General features: G+C 40.3%; 1 protein-coding gene across 5 annotated transcripts in view; it reads right to left on the bottom strand.

The window, feature by feature from the left end:
* The window catches only part of NFYC (nuclear transcription factor Y subunit gamma), an 83,133-nt gene that overhangs the window by 20,415 nt on the left and 43,346 nt on the right, over positions 1 to 19,372 (bottom strand). For all 5 annotated transcript variants that reach the window (XM_074380608.1, XM_010347527.3, XM_074380609.1 and 2 more), the window contains 3 exons: positions 14,592 to 14,704; positions 5,427 to 5,498; positions 3,268 to 3,381 (listed from right to left, as the gene is read on the bottom strand). In XM_074380608.1, coding sequence (XP_074236709.1) covers positions 3,268 to 3,381; positions 5,427 to 5,498; positions 14,592 to 14,704 — 299 coding nt within the window. The remainder of the gene's footprint in view (positions 1 to 3,267; positions 3,382 to 5,426; positions 5,499 to 14,591; positions 14,705 to 19,372) is intronic.

Genomic DNA, 19,372 nt, shown 5'->3' with positions numbered 1-19,372 from the left:
AAAACTGCAATGCTTAAACCATATCATTGCAATTTTGAATTCCCAAATAAAAACCATAGCATAGCTTGTGAGAATTCTGATATTCATAGCTTCTGCTATTAACAGTGGCAGGAGACGTGAGAGAACATACAAGTCAGATGGCTAATGATACTGAAACCAAGACCTGCTCTAATGGAGTTTTCTCTCAAGTGTGATACTTCCTTTCTTGGAATAATTAAAAGATTTTTACTAAAACCCAACATATTATGTAAAGATTTGTGTACTGAAGATTTTAACGCCAAAGGAAAATATACATATATATATATATATATATATATATATATATATATGAAAAAACACTGAACTCTAGTGAATGATAGCCATTTTCAAGTATTTAGGGGAAGCCAGACATGGTGGTTCATGCCTGTAATCCCAGCACTTTGGGAGGCCGAGGTGAGCAGATCATGAGGTCAAGAGATTGAGACCATCCTGGCCAACATGGTAAAACCCCGTCTCTACTAAAAAAAAAAAAAAACAAAAATCAGCTGGGCGTGGTGGTGTGCGCCTGTAGTCCCAGCTACTCAGGAGGCTGAGGCAGGAGAATTGCTTGAACTCAGGAGGCGGAGGTTGCGGTGAGCCAAGACTGCGCCACTGCACTCCAGCCCGGTGCCTGGCGACAGCACAAGACTCTGTCTCAAAAAAAAAAAAAAAAAAGTATTTAGGAGAAAGTAAACTTTATAATGCACTGAAAAACAGATGACTTGAAGGATGGATAGAGGGACAGACAGATACAGGAATAAAATAAGCATAGTAAAATGTTTATGGTAGAATCTGGGTTGTAAGTATACAGGTATTCACTGTAAACTTTGCTTATGTTTGAAATTCTTCATAATAAAATGCTGGGGAAAATGTCAACACACTAACAGAAATCCTTAGCAAACTCTATATATACCACACCTTAAAAGGTGACTTATCAGACAAAACAGGAGGGGATGGAAATTTTCTGTTTTTCCCTTCCCGTGTATCTGTGATGGCCTCAAGCCACTGAAATGCAAAACTCTAGTCCATCCTTCGTGCCAACCACCAGCTTGAAGATAAACCCTCCCAACTGAAGCAGGGCACATCTTAAGACTGCCAGGACTCATTTAAGATGACTACAACATAGTGTCACATTCTTGATGTCACCTACTCAATCAATCTAAATGGCTCATCTAATGATGGAACAAAGGGAGGAAAAGAAAAATAATAAACACCTCCAACATATAATTAAATGTTCTAGTATGTTTTGGAAACATAAATATACTTAAATTGATCTTCCTAAAATTTTTATTTTGCTTTTTAAATTCTCTGAGGCAGGAGGATCATTTGGGCCAGGAGTTTTGAGACCAGCCCTGGGCAAACAGTAAGGCCTCATCTCTACGAAAAAAAAATAAAAATAAAAAAAATAAATTTTTTTTTTTTTAAGCCAGATGCAGTGGCACACACCTGTAAGTCCTAGCTACTTGGGAGGCTGAGGTGGGAGGATCACTTGACTCCATGAGGTTGAGGTTGCAGTGAGCTGTGACTGCACCACTGCATTCCAGCCTGGGCCATGGAGTGAGACCCTGTCTCAAAAAATAAAAAAGAAATATAGAAAGTTCCTTCTAGCCCTTTCCATATCATTCCCCACACTCCCCTATATATGGGCAACCACAACTCTGATTTCTATCATCACCACAGGTGGTAATAATGCATTGTATCACGCACTATGTGATTTTTTCCCTCTGGTTCCTTTTGTTAACATAGTACCTCTGAGATTTATCCATGTTGTATGGAGCAATATTTGTTTCTTTTTATTGCTCAGCAGGAATCCATTTCATTAATACCTCAAAATTTGTTTGTATATTCCTATATTGATGGATACTTGAGTTGCTTACAGTTTGGGGGTAGTATAAATAAGGTTAAGAGCATTATTATTTAAGACTGGCCACAGTTCTTCTGGGTACATACCTAGGAGTGAAATGGCTGGGTTATAGAGTAGGGATATGTTTATTAGAAAGTGCAAAATAGTTTTTCAAAGTGACTTTACCATTTTACATTCTGACCAGCAATATATGAGTTTCAGACACTCCACTTCCTCACCAACCGTGGTATTGTCAGTCTTTTTTACATTAGGTATTCTAGTGGGTGTAAACCAGTATCTCATTGTGGTTTTAATCTGTATTTCCCTGATGATTAAGGATGTTGCACATCTTCTCATGGGTTTATTAGGCATTTGTTTATCTTCTTTTCTGAAGATCTGTCCAAATGTTTTATCTATTTTATTTTCTAATCTGAAGTGATCTCGAAGGGAGCTTTAACTGGTTCTCTCTGGATCCACAGACTAACTTCAAGGCAGCATAAATTTCTTCGACATGCATTATCATTTACCGAAATTCAGTATTTTTAACCTTTTTTTGCTTTAAAACTTTCATATAGTTAACGTATACAAATCCTAACTTTATGTTCCACTGACAAGCTGTACTAGAATGCAGGCTTCCCACAGATAAGGATTTTTGTCTGTTTTGTGTATCGCTAATCCCCAGGGCCTAGAAAAGTGCCTGGCACATCGAGGGTGTTCAGTATTTTTAGAATAAATGAATAAACACATGCATTTTCTACTTTGTAGGTAAAGAGAGATGGAGAGAAAACAATTTACTTTCTTGGCTTTGTTGTTAAAATACCGCTACTATTTTGTACCTGTTACACCCTTCTTCTTGTATCTGGGAAACTTTTCCTCTAAGAGCTAGGACTTGGCTATTGAGTGAGAGTTTCCAGAACCAAGGGCTCTGCATACAATATTAATGTTTATTTCCTTGGTTAAAATTAAAATTTTTGAAAAAAAAAAAAAGAAGAAGAAAAAGAAAAAGATTCCCCAGGAAGGCAACACAAGGAACAAAAAGCCTAATGAAGCCAGTGAAACTGCTGATACTTCCTGGAATCTCTTAAGGCTCCCAACCAGCAACTGTTTACATCTGGAAACAGGTAAACAATCTATCACTTGAGCATCTGTTTACAGTGAGGGGTCACCAACATAAAGGAGTTCAGTCACTGAACTGTGAAAATCAGGACAGAATTAAATTTTTGGTGGAGAAACACAATCATCATGACTGGAAGGTATGTCTGCCTCCCAACAGTGGCGATGCCAATTACATGTCCGACTGATAGAGGGCTAAAGAAGAACAACAATCTTTGGTCCAAAGCCACACAGGAGAACAGGCAAAGGCAGCTGCTTACCCCAGTTTTCCCAATCTAAGTCTGCAATAATACCTGTAAAGTCCGGCGCTTGTTATCCTCTGTGTGAATCCAGGCTCGAAGAGTCAACTCTGTGATAAAAATCTGGGCTGCCTTGGCAAAGAGTACAGGGGCTTCTGCACTGATCATCTGTAACAGACACAGGCCCTCCCTGTCAATCACCAGTAAGTCATTCAAACCAGTCAGTTTATCTCTTGCCTCATTGCCTGGCATGAGACTATGGGGCAAGGGTCAAAAAATGAGGTGGTATGCTCCAGAGAGTCCAAGGTAAAATAAATCCATAAGTAGGAACAAAGCAGGCAACAAGGGAGCAAGGAAAGAGAATACTTATTAACACCTACCATGTGCCAAACTTTGTGCAAGGTGCTTTCTTACCCTTACAATAGCCTTTCAAAGAAACCAGGGTTTAAGAATGATGAAATGTTTTTCCCATAGCCATAGAGTCAGTAGGGTTTAGGTTCTAATCTGAGGAGAAACAATATGGGGAAGGAGAATAAGCTTGAAAGCCAATGGACTTGGGTAAAGTTGCAGGCTTCCCCTCCTTTTGGGCTTTGTTTTGTACATACTGAAAAAGAGGATAACCTTCCAGTTTTATTGTGGGAATCAAAGGAGATAATACATGAGCCAGCACAGGGCCTGGCACATAGTTAAGTGCTCAAGCATATAAACCTCCTTGATATGTCTGACTTCAAAGTTGAAGCTCTTGGTCAAACAAGGTTCTCAACCTTTGGTGAGGTAGTCTGTGCAGGCTACAGTCACAGAAAGGGCTCTGGCGTTAAAGCAGCAGTAGATGAGAAATAAGATCTTGGTCCTATCACTCTGGGTGAGTCACTTAACCTCTGTCTATTTCCATTGTCTATAAAATGGAACTGATAATTCTTATTATATCAAATCTCACAGGGCTACTGTGAGGAAGAAAGGAGCTAATAAAAGGGAAAATTGTTATCAATTGTTAGTTTTCTGTGCAAATACAAAAGACTATTAATTTTGAGTGGTAAAGAGACAGAGCTGCTCTTTCTCTGAGATCTTTAATGGAGATGAACTCCTAGGAATACAGAAATGGCCAAGCCCAAGCATACACTCTCACAAGTACTACTCATGTAAAATAAACTCACAGATCAAAAGGTTAGAAAAGGTAGACACATTATCAAAAATTTCTTAAGAGTTTAGATCAATAAAATATACATTATAAGATGCTAAGATGATGGTACTGTCCTATTGATTTGATGATACATGTATATACTACACTGTGAAAGAACTGTGAAATACCAGCTTGGCCTGGTGGTTCACACCTAATCCTGGCACTTTGGGAGGCTGAGGCTGGAGGATTGCTTGAGCCCAGGAGTTTGTGACTAGCCTGAGCAACATAGTGAAATCCTGTCCCCGACTCCAAAATATATTAAAAATTAGCCAGACATGATGGCACATCTGTAGTCCCAGCTACTTTGGAGGCTGAGGTGGGAGGATCATTTGAGCCTGGGAGGTAAAAGCTACAGTGAGCCATGATTGTGCCACTGCCCTCCAGCCTGGGTGACAGAGTGAGACCCTATCTCAAAAAGAAATAAAAGGCCAGGCGTGGTGGCTCACGTCTGCAATCCCAGCACTTTGGGAGGCCAAGGCAGGCGGATCACCTGAGGTCGGGAGTTTGAGACCAGCTTGGCCAACATGATAAAACCCCATCTCTACTAAACATACAAAAATTAGTTGGATGTGGCAGCGGGTGCCTGTAATCCCAGCTACCTGGGAGGCTGAGGCATGAGAATAACTTGAACCTGGAAGGCAGAGGTTTCAGTGAGCCAAGATTGTACCACTGCACTCCAGTCTGGGTGATAGAGTAAAACACTCCAAAAAAAAAAAAAAAAGAGCTGGGAGGGATCAACTGATTCCAAAAAAACAAAAACAAAAACAAACGAACAAAAAAATCCCCCACAACAATTATTTTTTTCAACATCTAAAACCAGGATATCCTTAATTTTCAGGATGACCCATATAGCAACCAAAACTGTTCAATTTTGGCTCACTTAACAATTTTAAACAAGAACCAAATAACAAAGCAACAGACAGTAATTTTTTTGTGTTTTTGTTTAATTAAACTTTGAGCTCTAGAGAAATGAGCAATAACCTACCCAGCACATAGCTTCAGTAAGAAATAATAAAAATGAATGTGAATTCACCTTCACATCTTCATCCAGTTTCATAATCTTCTTAATACGAGCCAGTGGGAGTTCCTGCACTCGGAAATCTTTCTGAAATGAACAACAAGAGGTGCATAAATGGTGGGGACAATCAACAATGTGGCATGGCAGGCAGTAGGAAACACTCTGGCTTAGTCCTTCCTGTCAGGAAGTGTATTGGGAGAGGAAGTACAGATGAAATGAAGAAAATACAAGCATCAGATGAAAATTTTCCTTACTTAAGTCATGCAGGTCTTCCAACAATTAATGGGCTTTAGAGAAAAGTGAGGATGGCCTCTAACAGTGCTCTCATAAAAAGTAGCCCCAAGCAATACGGTTGTTTTGTTTTGTTTGCGTCAGCACAACCTAGAGGGGCATTATGAGCGCCTTCTCTTTTTTCCAAGTAAGTTTACCAGTCTGCAATAGGCAGATTAAAATGAGACTTCTGTCTCAAGGGTATTCCCCTAAACTGCCAGTTCTTTCTTCCACTCAGTGACTAGTCTGTAACAGCAATGCCAGGGGCACCTGACCACAGTGACCCACAGTTCTTTACAGCTGATAGTGGCCATTTCTGACGTTTGGACTAACCTGGCAACAGAAACTGGAGAAGACAGCTTCTTTCTCAACACAGCAGCAATGGCTTTGGCAGAGGAGCATAGAAAAAGGATGAGGGTGAATTTATCAGCTGCCTTTTAGGAACAGCTGTGCTATTTTTTTTCCTTAACAAACAGGCATGTAAAGAAAAGGGATCTGGGAGACAAAGTGAAAAAAAAAACAACAAAAAACAGGCCTGGAGTAGGGGAAGACCATATAACTTCATTCCGGATAGAATTTAGCAAAGGGCTTTTTTTGACCAGCAGTACTCAATAATTTGCCATTTAAGCCCTTTTTGGCTATATTTTGAAACTACTGGTATTTAAATGCATGCATTGCGTTTAAATGCAATTCTAGGAAAAAAATCAATTTTGAGTTTCAGAGCTGCAATGAAGAGAAAGGTGCAAAGGCAAATACTAGCTAAAATCAGCAAAATCTCTACTGGGACTAGGTGTCAAATGATTGATTCTATAAGTGGTCTGAAATGTGACTCACTAAACCCAATATGCTCACCTGGGAATTTGCATCCTCACATTATGGAAGGAGTAGCTATTATTTGAGATTTGATGTAATTAACAAGCATCAGTGAACTTTCTTTTGCAAGACCAACAGAAAATGTCAAATTTAGTCAAAAAAAGGTATTTTGAAAAAACATTGACAGTCTTCCCAGAATCTATTTTATGACTGCAGAAAGAAGAGAATGTATTGGGATAAAATGTACACCAAGACACCTAATTTTCCCACACAAACCCAACAAGCTGCTTGGCTACCACTCTGCTCTATGAACTTCAGACACCAATTTTTCATCTTTTCCTTTTCCAAATTAGGTATCAACATTTTCCATGAAGCCTCTACTAAAACTAACCCTGGAGTAACAGAGACTTAGAAGTTCAGTTTATTAAAATTTCAACAAAAGGAGACAATAGGGCACATTCATTCTATTCTTTTTTCTCCCCCTTGCTCTTTCACTTACTGATTCAAGCAACTCAACTAACAGTAAATGTATGGTACCTACTACTGTGCAAAAATTATACATGTAGGCTGGGCACGGTGGCTCACACCTGTAATCCCAGCACTCTGGAAGTCTGAGTGGGAGAATCGCTTGAGGCCGGGAGTTCGAGACCAGCCTGGTCAACAAAGTGAGATCCCATCACTATTAAACAAAATAAAACAAAAGAAAGAGAGAAAAGATATACATCTACTCCTACCTTTGAAGAGCTTGTGGTTTGTCAGAGACAGTCACATGAAAACATTATAGTCCCCTATCTAATACTGGAAGGTAGGGATATAATATCCCACAGGGACACAAAGAAGGGAACAACCAGCTAGCAATGCAGGGCTGGAGGGAGAGTGAGGGATTAGGAAATGTTCCACAAAGGGGATGACATCTGAACTGTGTCTAAGGGATGCTGAGAATTTGCCTGTTGAAAAAGCATAAGAATGTTATTCAGAGAGAACAACAAAGACAGAAAGAGATACAAAAAAATCACAGCCTATTTAAGTTTTAAATCTATGACCTGAGTACAGAAGGGAGAAGCAGGAAGGAGGATACTGCTTAGGGGCCAGATCCTAAAATTTTTTTTTTTTTAAGTTTAATCACAGAAATGAACCATTGGTCTTCCTTCTTGTGTGGCATATCACAGAAGATGATGACACTACACAGAAATGCCAAAGAGAATGCTTGGGATGATCATTCCTTTGGAAAGCCTCCCAGGCTGATACATACAGCACAAGATTGTGTTTAGCTCTCTTGCAAGTGTGCTCTCATTTGGCTTGGTTTTAAATATCATTTCTACAAGAATCTTCCATAATTACTTAACTAAAGCCCAAAGCTGATAAAAAAGACCGCTTTCCCCAAATTGAAAGAGTAATAAAGTCTTACTATTTCAATTTCCATTCTTTAATCAAAAGCAACAAAAGTTAAGGATCAAGGGATCACTCCTGCCTTACAAGAGATGTAAAATGAGGCAGAATTTTATAATAAGCTCTGCTTTAATCCCTTTCTCAAAGCTTTTCTTTGTGACAAACTACTTTTTCATGTTCCTGAAACTTTGAGATCTCAAGGGGCACTGTGTGAAAGTGGATATTGAGGTATGTGTATGGTTCATCCCTGTTGACAATCACCCAGTTTTCTATAATCCTATCCTAGCTTTCTAGTTACATGTAAGGATTAAGGCCTTCACAATCAGTAGATTGAGGCCCATGAAACCGACTTTCAATTCATGCTCCCCACTTCACTGGCTACCATAACTGAGGTGAGTAACATTTAACTCCTTAACTCCTTCTCCTGATACTGATCCAACTGTAAGAACAAATGACACATACTTTTCCTCCCCCTGCTTTTGGGAGTTACGTCAGTAAGGCAGAAGAGCAGATTACCTCAGAACATTCTCATGCTCCTGACCACTACCAAAGAACTACATTAAAAATGCTGCCATCTGAAACTCACATTTCAAGACAAATTCAAATCTGAATTCACTCAATGAAGAGTTTGGAGCCAAAGAAAAGTCAACGAATGTTGGGCTGCACTAAGGAAAATCCAGAGTTTCAAATAATAAAGAAAAATCTTTTCCAGGCCTACTCTGGCAAAGTCAAGATTCTCCACCCTTTGAAAGCAATGATTCTCAATCTTGGCTGCATGTCACAATCACCTGAAAAATTTTTGAAAAACAAGATACCTGAGCTGTCTCCTGAAGACCAGCTGAATCAGGAACTCTAGGACAGCAGTCCGCAACCTCAGGAACCGGTTTTGTGGAAGACAATTTTCCCAAAGATGGGCAGGGTAAGCATTACAATCTCATACGGAGTGTGCTGCTTAGATCCCTCACATGGGCAGTTCACAATAGGGTTCACACTCCTAGGAGAATCTACCGCCACTGCTGATCTGACAGGAGGTGGAGCTCAGGCAGTAATGCTTGCTCACTAGCTACTCACCTCATGCTGTGCAGCATGGTTCCTAGGTTCCTAACAGGCCATGGACCCATACTGGTCTGTGGTCCGGGAATTGGGGACCCCTGCTCTAGTGGGTAGAGTACTGGCATTATGTTTTTTGAAAACTCCCCTTGTGACTATGATCTAAGTGAGAGTTAAGGACTACTGCTTGACAGCCCTGCTACTCAAAGTGAGGTCCTTAGACCAGCAATGGCATCACCTGGGAGCTCAAACACAGAATCCCAGGTTCTATTCCTAACGTACTAAATCAGCACCAATATTTTAAGAGGATCCTCTCTCATGTGGTTAATACAGACAATAAAGTTTGAGAAGCACTGCTCTACGGGAAGGGCTCACACAGCACAGGACCTGTTTTGTAACAGTCCCCCAACCTTCACCACCAAGTTCATTTAAACAGTTATCTGATTTGATTGTAATGTTAGAAATGTCATCATCGAATCAGGAGGCACTGAGGAATAAAAAGATGAAACTGCCAATTAAAAGAAAGTGACCTAGGCATTAAATTACAGTTAATTGAAGGCTGAATGGGATGCAGACAGTAAGTAGAGAATTAGATTTTTCTTTTCGAAATTCAGCATCATTGCCCACCCACTCCCAACTCACCTCCAAAAAGACAAAGTTAGCTTTCTCTTCCCTACTTTCAAAGAGTCCCAGTGGGGCAAAGTCTGTTATTTATTGTTCTAGAGCTCTGCTGAGCAGGAATATAGTATTTTACACAATCACTTTGGTGCATAATCATCTTGGTATGGTTTTTAACTCATTTCAATCCCAGCTGAACACCACCTGGATTTATAGACAACTGCAGAGCTTTTAAGTGTCGTAAGAACAAGGTAAAATGAAAGATAAATTGCTTTTACAGGACTCAAACCAAAAGGACTTGAGGCCAGTATTTCTAACACATCATGAAATACATCAGCTAGCAAACTTCAATTACTTCTTTTTGGAACAATGTGTGTCCCAGTCTGAGATCACAACACCTTATGAATATTCTCGTAAGTTTTACTTATGATTGGGTAGTTTAAACATAAGGATTTTTTTTTTTAATCTGTTAAGATATTTTCAGGTGTCAACCTAAGTAGCTCTGACATATCTGAAGAAGTCTGGTTTTAAGTACTGCTGAGTTCTGGAAAGGCACAGATTAAATGGTAAAATGTTTGGTCATGTTACACCGGCAGCAGTGCAGTCAGAGAAGCAGATGCCACCAAGTGTTAAACTCCTGAGCAGAGGGGAAAATAAGAGTCATACAAAGGGAAAAAAATTACCCTGACTTTACTGGACTGCATTCTTACTCAAACATGGAACTGATGTTGCTTTGCACTAAACCTAAAGTGGAGACTAATTTGTTCAAATGTTTATTGTGCATCTACTATATGCTAGACATTGTTCTAAGCACCTGATATAAAAGACATAGCATGGTAGAGGTCTAGAGTCCTCTAGACTAGGGACTCAAAAGGAGTCCCTTTCAAAAGTACATAGGAGGAGAATATTAGTCAGTCACCAACAGAAGAATGATTAAAGACAACTCCTCTTTACTTCTCTTTCTCTTCATCCACAAAACCTGAACCAAAATGGAATCCTTCAAAGTACTTCTCTTTTAGCTTCTGATAGACTAGAAGTCTATGTACTAAAATTTGGTCAACAGATCAGCTTTGTTGGCAATCAAACTTGTAAACCGAGTAGGTTACAAATCAAAGCCCAGGGTCTTGAAGAGATATTTACACACTCATGTAACACAGCAGCACTTAGCCAAGAGATGGAAGCAACCCAAATGTCCATCAACAGATGAACAGATAAACAAAATGTGGTATGTATATGTACATATATATATATATATATATATATATATATATATATATATATATATAAAACAGGGTGTGATTCTGCCTTAAAAGGCTAGGAGGAGGCTAAGGCAGGAGAATCACTTGAACCTGGGAGGCAGAGGTTGCAGTGAGCTGAGATCGCGCCATTGCACTCCAGTCTGGGTGACAGAGCGAGACTCCATCTCAAAAAGAAAAAGGATAGGCTAGGCTAGACATGATAGCTCATGTCTGTAATCCCAGTATCCCAGTGCTTTGGAGGGCCAAGGCAGAAAGTTTGCTTGAGTCCAGGAATTTGAGACCAGCCTGGGCAATACAGCGAGACTTCCATCTCTCCCTAATTTTTTTTTTTTTTTAATTAGCCAGGTGTGGTGGTACACACCTGCAGTCCTAGGTGACTAGGACATTTAACAGTCTTTTGAGCCCAAGAGTTCGAGGCTACAATGAGCTATAATCCTGCCACTGCACTCCAGCAATGAACAGCAGCATGAAACCCTATCTCTTTAAAAAAGAAAAAACAAAGACCACACATGGTGGCTCACACCTATAATCCCAGCACTCTGGGAGGCAAGGTGGGAGGACTGCTTGAGCCCAGAAGTTTGAGACTAGCCAGGGCAACATAGTGGGACCCTGCCTATTTTCTACAGAAAAATAAAAAAATGAGCCAGGTGTGGTGGCGTGCACCTGTAGTCTCAGCTATTCAAGAGGCTGAGGAGGGAAAATCGCTTGCGCCTGAGTGGTCAAGAATGCAGTGAGCCATAACTGTACCACTACAATCCAGCCTGGATGACAGAGTGAGACCTTCTCTCCAAAAAGGGAAAAAGAAAAGAAAAAAATAAAAAAGGAAAGGCATCCTGTCACATGCTTCAACGGACATGCTAGGTAAGTAAGATAAGCCAATCACAAAAGACAAAGATATTGTTCGACTTACGATGGGGTTACATCCTGATAAAGCCATGTAAGTTGGAAAGATCCTAAGTGGAAAATGCATTTACTCCACCTAGCCTATCAAACATCATAGCTTGGCTGGGCGCGGTGGCTCAAGCCTGTAATCCCAGCACTTTGGGAGGCCGAGGCGGGTGGATCACAAGGTCAAGAGATCGAGACCATCCCGGTCAACATAGTGAAACCCCGTCTCTGCTAAAAATACAAAAAATTAGCTGGGCATGGTGGCGTGTGCCTGTAATCCCAGCTACTCAGGAGGCTGAGGCAGGAGAATTGCCTGAACCCAGGAGGCGGAGGTTGCGGTGAGCCGAGATCGCGCCATTGCACTCCAGCGTGGGTAACAAGAGTGAAACTCCGCCTCAAAAAAAAAAAATCATAGCTTAGCCTAGCCCACTTTAATGTGCTCAGAACACTTACAGTAGCCTAAGGTTGGGCAAAATAACACAAAGTCTATTTTATAGGAAAGTGTTGAGTATCTCATAATTTATATATTGAAAGTGAAAAACAGAATGGTTGAATGGATACTCAAAGTACTGCTGCTACTGAATGCACATCACTTTCTAACCATTTTAAGGTGGAAACAAACATTAAGTTGAATCATCGTAAGTAGGGGAACTGTTTGTATAATATGATTCCACTTCTATGAGGTATTAAAAATAGTCAAATTCATAGAAAGCAGAATGGTGGTTGTTTAGTCAGAGTTTCAGTACTGCAGGATGAAAAAATTCTCGAGATATGTTTCACAACAATGTGAATATACTGAACACTTCTGAACTGCACATTTAAAAATGGGTAAGGGGCAAAATTTTATGTGTTTTTTTTTAGTACAACTAAAAAAAAAAATCAAAGTCCAACAAAACAGAAAAGTTAAGTGCTGAGCTTAAACCTCCAGAGTTTACCTGGCCACTTGCCTGATCATGGACTTATGTCCCTCGGCTCAAGCTGTGGCACAGATTTGCTCAATTGGCCCCGTCCCACCACACCCCAGGAGGGCATTCGTTTTACACCAGGCTGGCCCCAGCACCAAAAGCTGATAAGCTTAATCACGAGATTATTCCCCTAAAATATGAACAAAACACCCCACTTTTGACTTTATAATTTCATTTTTTCCTCTCTTCTCTTTTATATCTGAGACAGTTTGGATAACTACTACCTAGACTGCAGAAGAGAAACAATGACTTTTCAGTGGAAATCCACTTTGAACCCAGGCCAGTCTGAGAAAGGTCAAGCCAAGTTCAACTGCTGAAAACTCTTCCTATAAACAAACATGACCCAGAGGTATATCCAAAACATGAATTACTTTTTATCCCTGAAGTCAGTGAGCATTTATTACACTATGTTATTTCATTAGTTACTTGTTTATTAGCCTGTCTCATCAGAATATATGTTCCAGGAGTACAATGATCCTGTCTGCTTCATGTATCCACAGTATCTAGAATAGCCTTAGCTGGTGCATAAGTATTTGTTAAGTGAATGAATAAACTGATATTGTAACATCAGAGGTTAAAGGTCACTAACCCTAAGCAACTGCAACATTAATTCTAGATCAGGAAAGAATCCAATGTCTACTCTGCCAGGATGCTAGTATTTCCAAGGCAGGAATGATACACCCAACACAGGGAGCTCCTTCAGTATATGTTAAAATGACACCCTAATGAACGTTCTTCATGAAGGACATGACAACTGTATTACGAAAATATTCCAATTCTAATCTGCCTCACCTTCCACTACCACTCTCATACCACATACTCCTCCCCTCAACCTCCACTAAATACACAGTAACCTCCATGCACTCTGAGTGTCTTTGTTCCTCTAACTTTATAGTTAGAGGAACTATAACTCTGGGCCTTCAAGTCTTTATGCATGCCCTTGTCTTTGCCCAAGATAAACTCTCCCATTCATTCTTCCCATCTGGTGAATGCTTAACTCATATTTTAAGACCGCCCCCCACCACCTGCCAGCCAAAAAAAAAAAAGACCCAAAAACAATGTTCCTTTTACTTAAAGCCTTCTCTAATGAGTTAGAAAGAAACAAGCACTATGTCCTCTGTGCTCCTTGACTTTTACCACTTCAGGACTCATCACTGTGCCTGATTCAGTAAGTACTTAATAAATACCTATTGACTAAATGACTCCGGTGGTAATTACTACATTGTAAGCTCCTCACAGGCCAAGGTTATATTTAATTCTTCTGAGTCAGTAGTTCTCAACAGGGGATGGTATTTGCCCATGGGGAAATTTGCCAATGTCTAGAGACATTTTTTGGTTGTCACAACTTGGGGAAAGGTGCTACTGGCATCTAGTGAGTAGAGGCTAGGGGTGCTGCTAAACATGCTATTATTATGCCCCTCACAACAAAGAATTAACTGGCCCAAAATGTCAAAAATGCAGCTGTTGAGAAACTGATCAAAGTATATCTTTTAACACCTGGAAAGAGTTCCTGGCTCACAACAGATTTGTTGTTGAATAAATTGCCCAATAGATTTTACCAAGTTCTAGAAATGTGGCAGGGCCACTAAATCAGGCCTAAGAAATTGAGCTACAGCTACTGAAGGAAGATGAGATCTGTTTTTCTACAAGTCCTAAAGAATATGCCTTACATTAAACTACTTCGAAGTCAAAGTATCCACTACATACCCACATGCCTATGGAAGACCATTGAGATATAAAAGATACCCTTGTAGTTAACTCACACAAGGCAAATTATATTTTCATTTTCCTACCCACAGGTCAGGGATGAACTGTGCTTTTCTAAATGCACTTGAAATTAAAATGCTTTAGTGTGAGTTTTGGTTAATTTCCCATAGCTCTTTACATGCTTTAAAAGTTTCAAATAAAAGTTTCTCATTCTTCCTCACCACTGTTAAATTCCGAATTTCTTCCATGACCCGAGGCCAGAAGGACTGTAGGCTTTGCTGGGCATCACTGCTGCTAGTACCACCAAATCCTCCTTCTGTGGACATTTCGACAACTGAAAACAAACACATACATAAGACACATTAGGAATAATAAACTCTAATTTTCTGTCCAGATTAGGCATTGGTATCTTTGTGAATGTATGAATCTATTCAATTTTTCAGTTTGATAAGATACACAATTATGCTAAGAAGATTTTAACAGAGACTTACATCTTAACAAAACACTGGGAAGAAAGTTTTTCCTTTTACCTAGCTTATACCATAGAGCAGGCGTCCCCAAACTACGGCCCGCGGGCCGCATGCAGCCCCCTGAGGCCATTTATCCGGCCCTCCGCCACACTTCAGGAAGGGGCACCTCTTTCATTGGTGGTCAGTGAGAAGAGCACAGTATGTGGCGGCCCTCCAACGGTCTGAGGGACAATGAACTGGCCCCCTGTGTAAAAAGTCTGGGGACGCCTGCCATAGAGACTACTGAAGAGCTCCAACTAGAAAATCAAAAGATGCTAGAAATGTTAGCTGAAATCCTAACGTGAATCAAGGGCTTTTAACTTATTCTGTGTGTGGGGTAAGGAAAGTACTTTGTTGCCCTAGTCTAGCCCATAATTTCAATGCCATTCCCTCCAAAGCTTTTTCAAGTACTCGTGGCTTCTCATACTCCACGTCACAGCCTTCAGCAAATTTCTGTAATAAAAGTCCTCAGTGATTAATACTGTACAGAAATGTAAACCCAGAGTTTTAAAAAGTAGGACCCAAGCTGGGCACAAGGTACATGCCTGTGGTTCCTGTTACTCAGGAAGCTGAGGCAGAAGGATTGCTTGGGCCCAAGAGTTCAAGACCATCCTGGGCAACATAGCAAGACTCTGTCTCTTAAAAAAAAAAAAAAAAAAAAAAAGAGAGGGAGAGACCGGGCGTGGTGACTCATGCCTATAATCCCAGCACTTTGGTAGGCCAAAGCGGGTAGATCATGAGGTCAAGAGATAGAGACCATACTGGTCAACATGGTGAAACCCCGTCTCTACTAAAAATACAAAAAATTAGCTGGGTGTGGTGGCACACACCTGTAGTCCCAGCTACTTGGAAGACTGAGGCAGGAGAACTGCTTGAACCCAGGAGGCGGATGTTGCGGTGAGCCGAGATCGCGCCATTGCACTCCAGCCTGGGTAACAAGAGCGAAACTCCGTCTCAAAAAAAAGAAAAAAAAAAAGAGAGAGGGAGAGACAGCCTGTGCCAGGTTTCTTCTTTTGTTTCAGACACTGTGGCCCCATTTCTCTAGGGCTCCTGATGATGATGATTCCTTCTAATCTCAGGCAAATCTGCCTTAAAGGACATGAGCCCAATAACTGAGTAGGAAACATGAAGTCTCTGAAATGAAACTACTTGCCAGTTCTTCCCAGTTCCTTCCTAACCTGAACCGTGTTATTAGACACAAAGCCTAACACAGCACACTGGCAAATGGAGGCATTAAAGACAGTTAAAAAAACAAAGGAGAGGTCAGGTGCGACGGCTCACACCTGTAATCCCAAAACTTTGGGAGGCTAAAGAGGGTGGATCACCTTAGGTCAAGAGTTTGAGACCAGCCTGACCAATGTGGTGAAACCCCGTCTCTACTAAAAATACAAAAATTAGCTGGGTGTGGTGGCAGATGCCTGTAATCCCAGCTACTTGGGTGGCTGAGACAGAAGAATGGCTTGAACCAGGGAGGCAGAGGTTGCACTGAGCTGAGATTGGGCCACTGAACTTCAGCCTAGGCAGCAGAGTGAGACTCCATCTCAAAAACAAAAAACAAAGGAGAATTAAAATTAGGATAGAGCAAGAGGGCCAGAAACTGCATTTAGTCAACTGCTTTGTGACGAAGGAGGGAAGATGAATGAGAAGGCCCATGTCAGCTGTAACTGTAGATAACACAGGTTGAGTATCCCTTATCTGAAATTCTGAAATGCCTGGGACCAGAAGTTTTTGGAATTTTGACTTTTTTTTTTTTTTTTTTTTAAGACGCAAGTTTCACTCTTGTTGCCCAGGCTGGAGTGGAGTGGCACAATCTCAGCTCACTACAACTTCCGCCTTCCAAGTTCAAGAGATTCTCCTGCCTCAGCCTCCTCTAGCTGGGATTACAGGCATTCGCCACCACGCCCGGCTTTTTTTGTATTTTTAGTAGAGATGGGGTTTCACCATGTTGGCCAGGCTGGTCTCAAACTACTGATCTCAGATGATCTAACCACCTCGGCCTCTCAGAGTGCTGGAATTACAGGAGTGAGCCACTGTGCCCGCCCCCCCAACTTTTTTTTTTTTTTTTTGGAATAAGTTTGCACTACACTTAATGGCTGAGCATCCCAAATCTGAACATCCAAAATCCAAAATGAGCATTTCCTTTGGGTGTCATGTCAGGACTCAAAGAGTTTTGGATTTCAGATTTTCAGATTAAGGATACTCAACCTGTACTGTAATGTCTTAAGCGTTTATCTGGCAAATATTTAAATGCAAGAACAGTTTAATTAAACACAAAGAATAGAGAAACTTAGTGCTCTCCTAAGACTTTCTATTCTGAGGAATTACTTAAAAAGGTTTAACATGCCAGTGACAGGATGCTGGCAGAGAGCTACGTGAGTCATTAAGAACTAATTCTGAGGGGCTGAAAGAAAAGCACCAAAGCCAGTTGTCACATGACCAGACTTGTTACTTTCCAGGCTCCATGTGGATACACACTGGGCAGAACACTCTACCACAGCAGAATGGAATGAAAGCTGACAACTCTAGGGTTTAGCCTATGGGGATGTCCAATTCACCCTAAAATGTTTACAGGTCTGATTTTTTTTTTCTTCCCTTTTACTTCTAAAGGAAATGATGAGGGGAAAGAAATGGAAGGAAAACAAGAATTCAAGCTTCAAAGCAGATTTCACTCTGGTGTAATGACATTAGTGGGTGATGATGTAATGGGAAAAGGTTTGGAGCCAATTTCTGGTGCTAGAGGCCTATAAACAGCTCTATACATCAACAGAAATTCTAGTACCTGGGATGCAATATGATCTTGGAGTTTCTGAAGGGAGTTAAAGGGAAGTGTTCAATCACAGTTGAAAATGACTAGATAAAATCTTAAGTCCTAAATAACCAAGTAAGACCCCTGTATTTTCACTTATCATGAATCCACATGTCCTATATGGTACACTCTTAGATGTACTGAGAACAACAACAACAAAAAAAATTAAGATAATCGAGAGAAGTTTAGTTATTTATCATTAGTAATAGTTTCCTACAAGGTACTCAAGACAATGAAGAGAGTGATTCAATTTAACCTTTTTCAAATGGGGCAAACAAAAATATCTGTCTGAAAATAATAATTATCAAGAAACTTCAAAAGAATCTAACCTTTTATTGTATGGGTCCATGGACAAGCCTCATCTTGGCACAATCTGCCATGCAAATTGCTAAGGTGAAAGGAGAGAGATGCACAATTGCGAGGATGATATCTCTGTTACACTTGCTAATGGACGGGTAGGTTGAGCTGAATTTTAAAATCTGGTAACAAGTTCTGGCTGTCCTCTGATATCCCCCCAAAACATTACAAAGGTACATATTCAAAAAGCAGTTCTAGAACCATCTATGCAGTTTGCTTTCAAATTTTGAACTATCCCAACTATGAATGTGCAGGCATGATCAGCCCCCAAACATCTGTGTAGACAACAGATCATGATCTTTGGCTGGCTCAGAGCCCCATACTGTGGTAGTGGAAGTTAAGTACAAAAGAGAAGTTATCAAATTTTTTTTGAACTGAAAAATGTACTAAAGGTTAAGTTTTAAAATTGAGAAGCCCATCTACAGTAGGAAACCCCAAACAGATAAAGGCGAAAAATACAATTTGATAATATCTTTTATATTTTACTGTATCACAGAACTTTAGGACTGAAAAAAAAAAAAAGGCATAATGAGACACTCAGGTCCACTTCTTTATAAGATGTTTGAAGTTTTTCTTCAACCTCTGCCTAACTCCAGGTGATTCTACTTTAAGTGATCATCCAGCTTACATTTGAGTGCCTCCCACTCTAGTTTCAGGAAACTGGCTTACTGGTAAGACATTCTTTCCCATCTTTGGACAGCTCTAACTGTTCTTCTTTACATTCGGTTTTAGAGTTATGGCCTTTATGATTTTCTATCCAGCAAACTCTTTTGATAACTTTCTGACTTCAAAAGACTAAAGTACTCTTCCTTTGAAAGACACAAGATCTTTTCACAGGGAAAACAGAAAAAGCTTTGGAGCATGTTTTCTAGCATCTTTGCAGATATTATTAGTAATATCTCTTAGAAGAATATAAATTGTTAACGTAAATTCCTGGAAAAGGTGAGCAGTTTTATTCAAAAGGCTTTCCCTAAAGCAGATCTATTCTTTGCATGAAGCTTTACAAACACCCTAATAATTAAAAAAAAAAAAAAAAAAATATATATATATATATATATATATATATATATATATATAAAGCAGGCCAGGCGCAGTGGTTCATGCCTATAATCCCAACACTTTGGGAGGCCAAGGCAGGTTGATCATCTGAGGTCAGGAGTTTGAGATCAGCCTGGCCAACATGGTAAAACCCCGTCTCTATTAAAAATACAAAAATTAGTTGGGTATAGTGGTGCAGCTACTCAGGAGGCCAAGGCAGGAGAATTGCTTGAACCCAGGAGGCAGAGGTTGCAGTGAGCCAAGATCGCGCCACTGCACTCCAGCCTGAGTC

The sequence above is a fragment of the Saimiri boliviensis genome, chromosome 11 (assembly GCF_048565385.1).
Source record: "Saimiri boliviensis isolate mSaiBol1 chromosome 11, mSaiBol1.pri, whole genome shotgun sequence".
NCBI classification, from domain to species: Eukaryota; Metazoa; Chordata; class Mammalia; order Primates; family Cebidae; genus Saimiri; species Saimiri boliviensis.
This window is presented reverse-complemented; position numbering and strand designations above follow the sequence as displayed.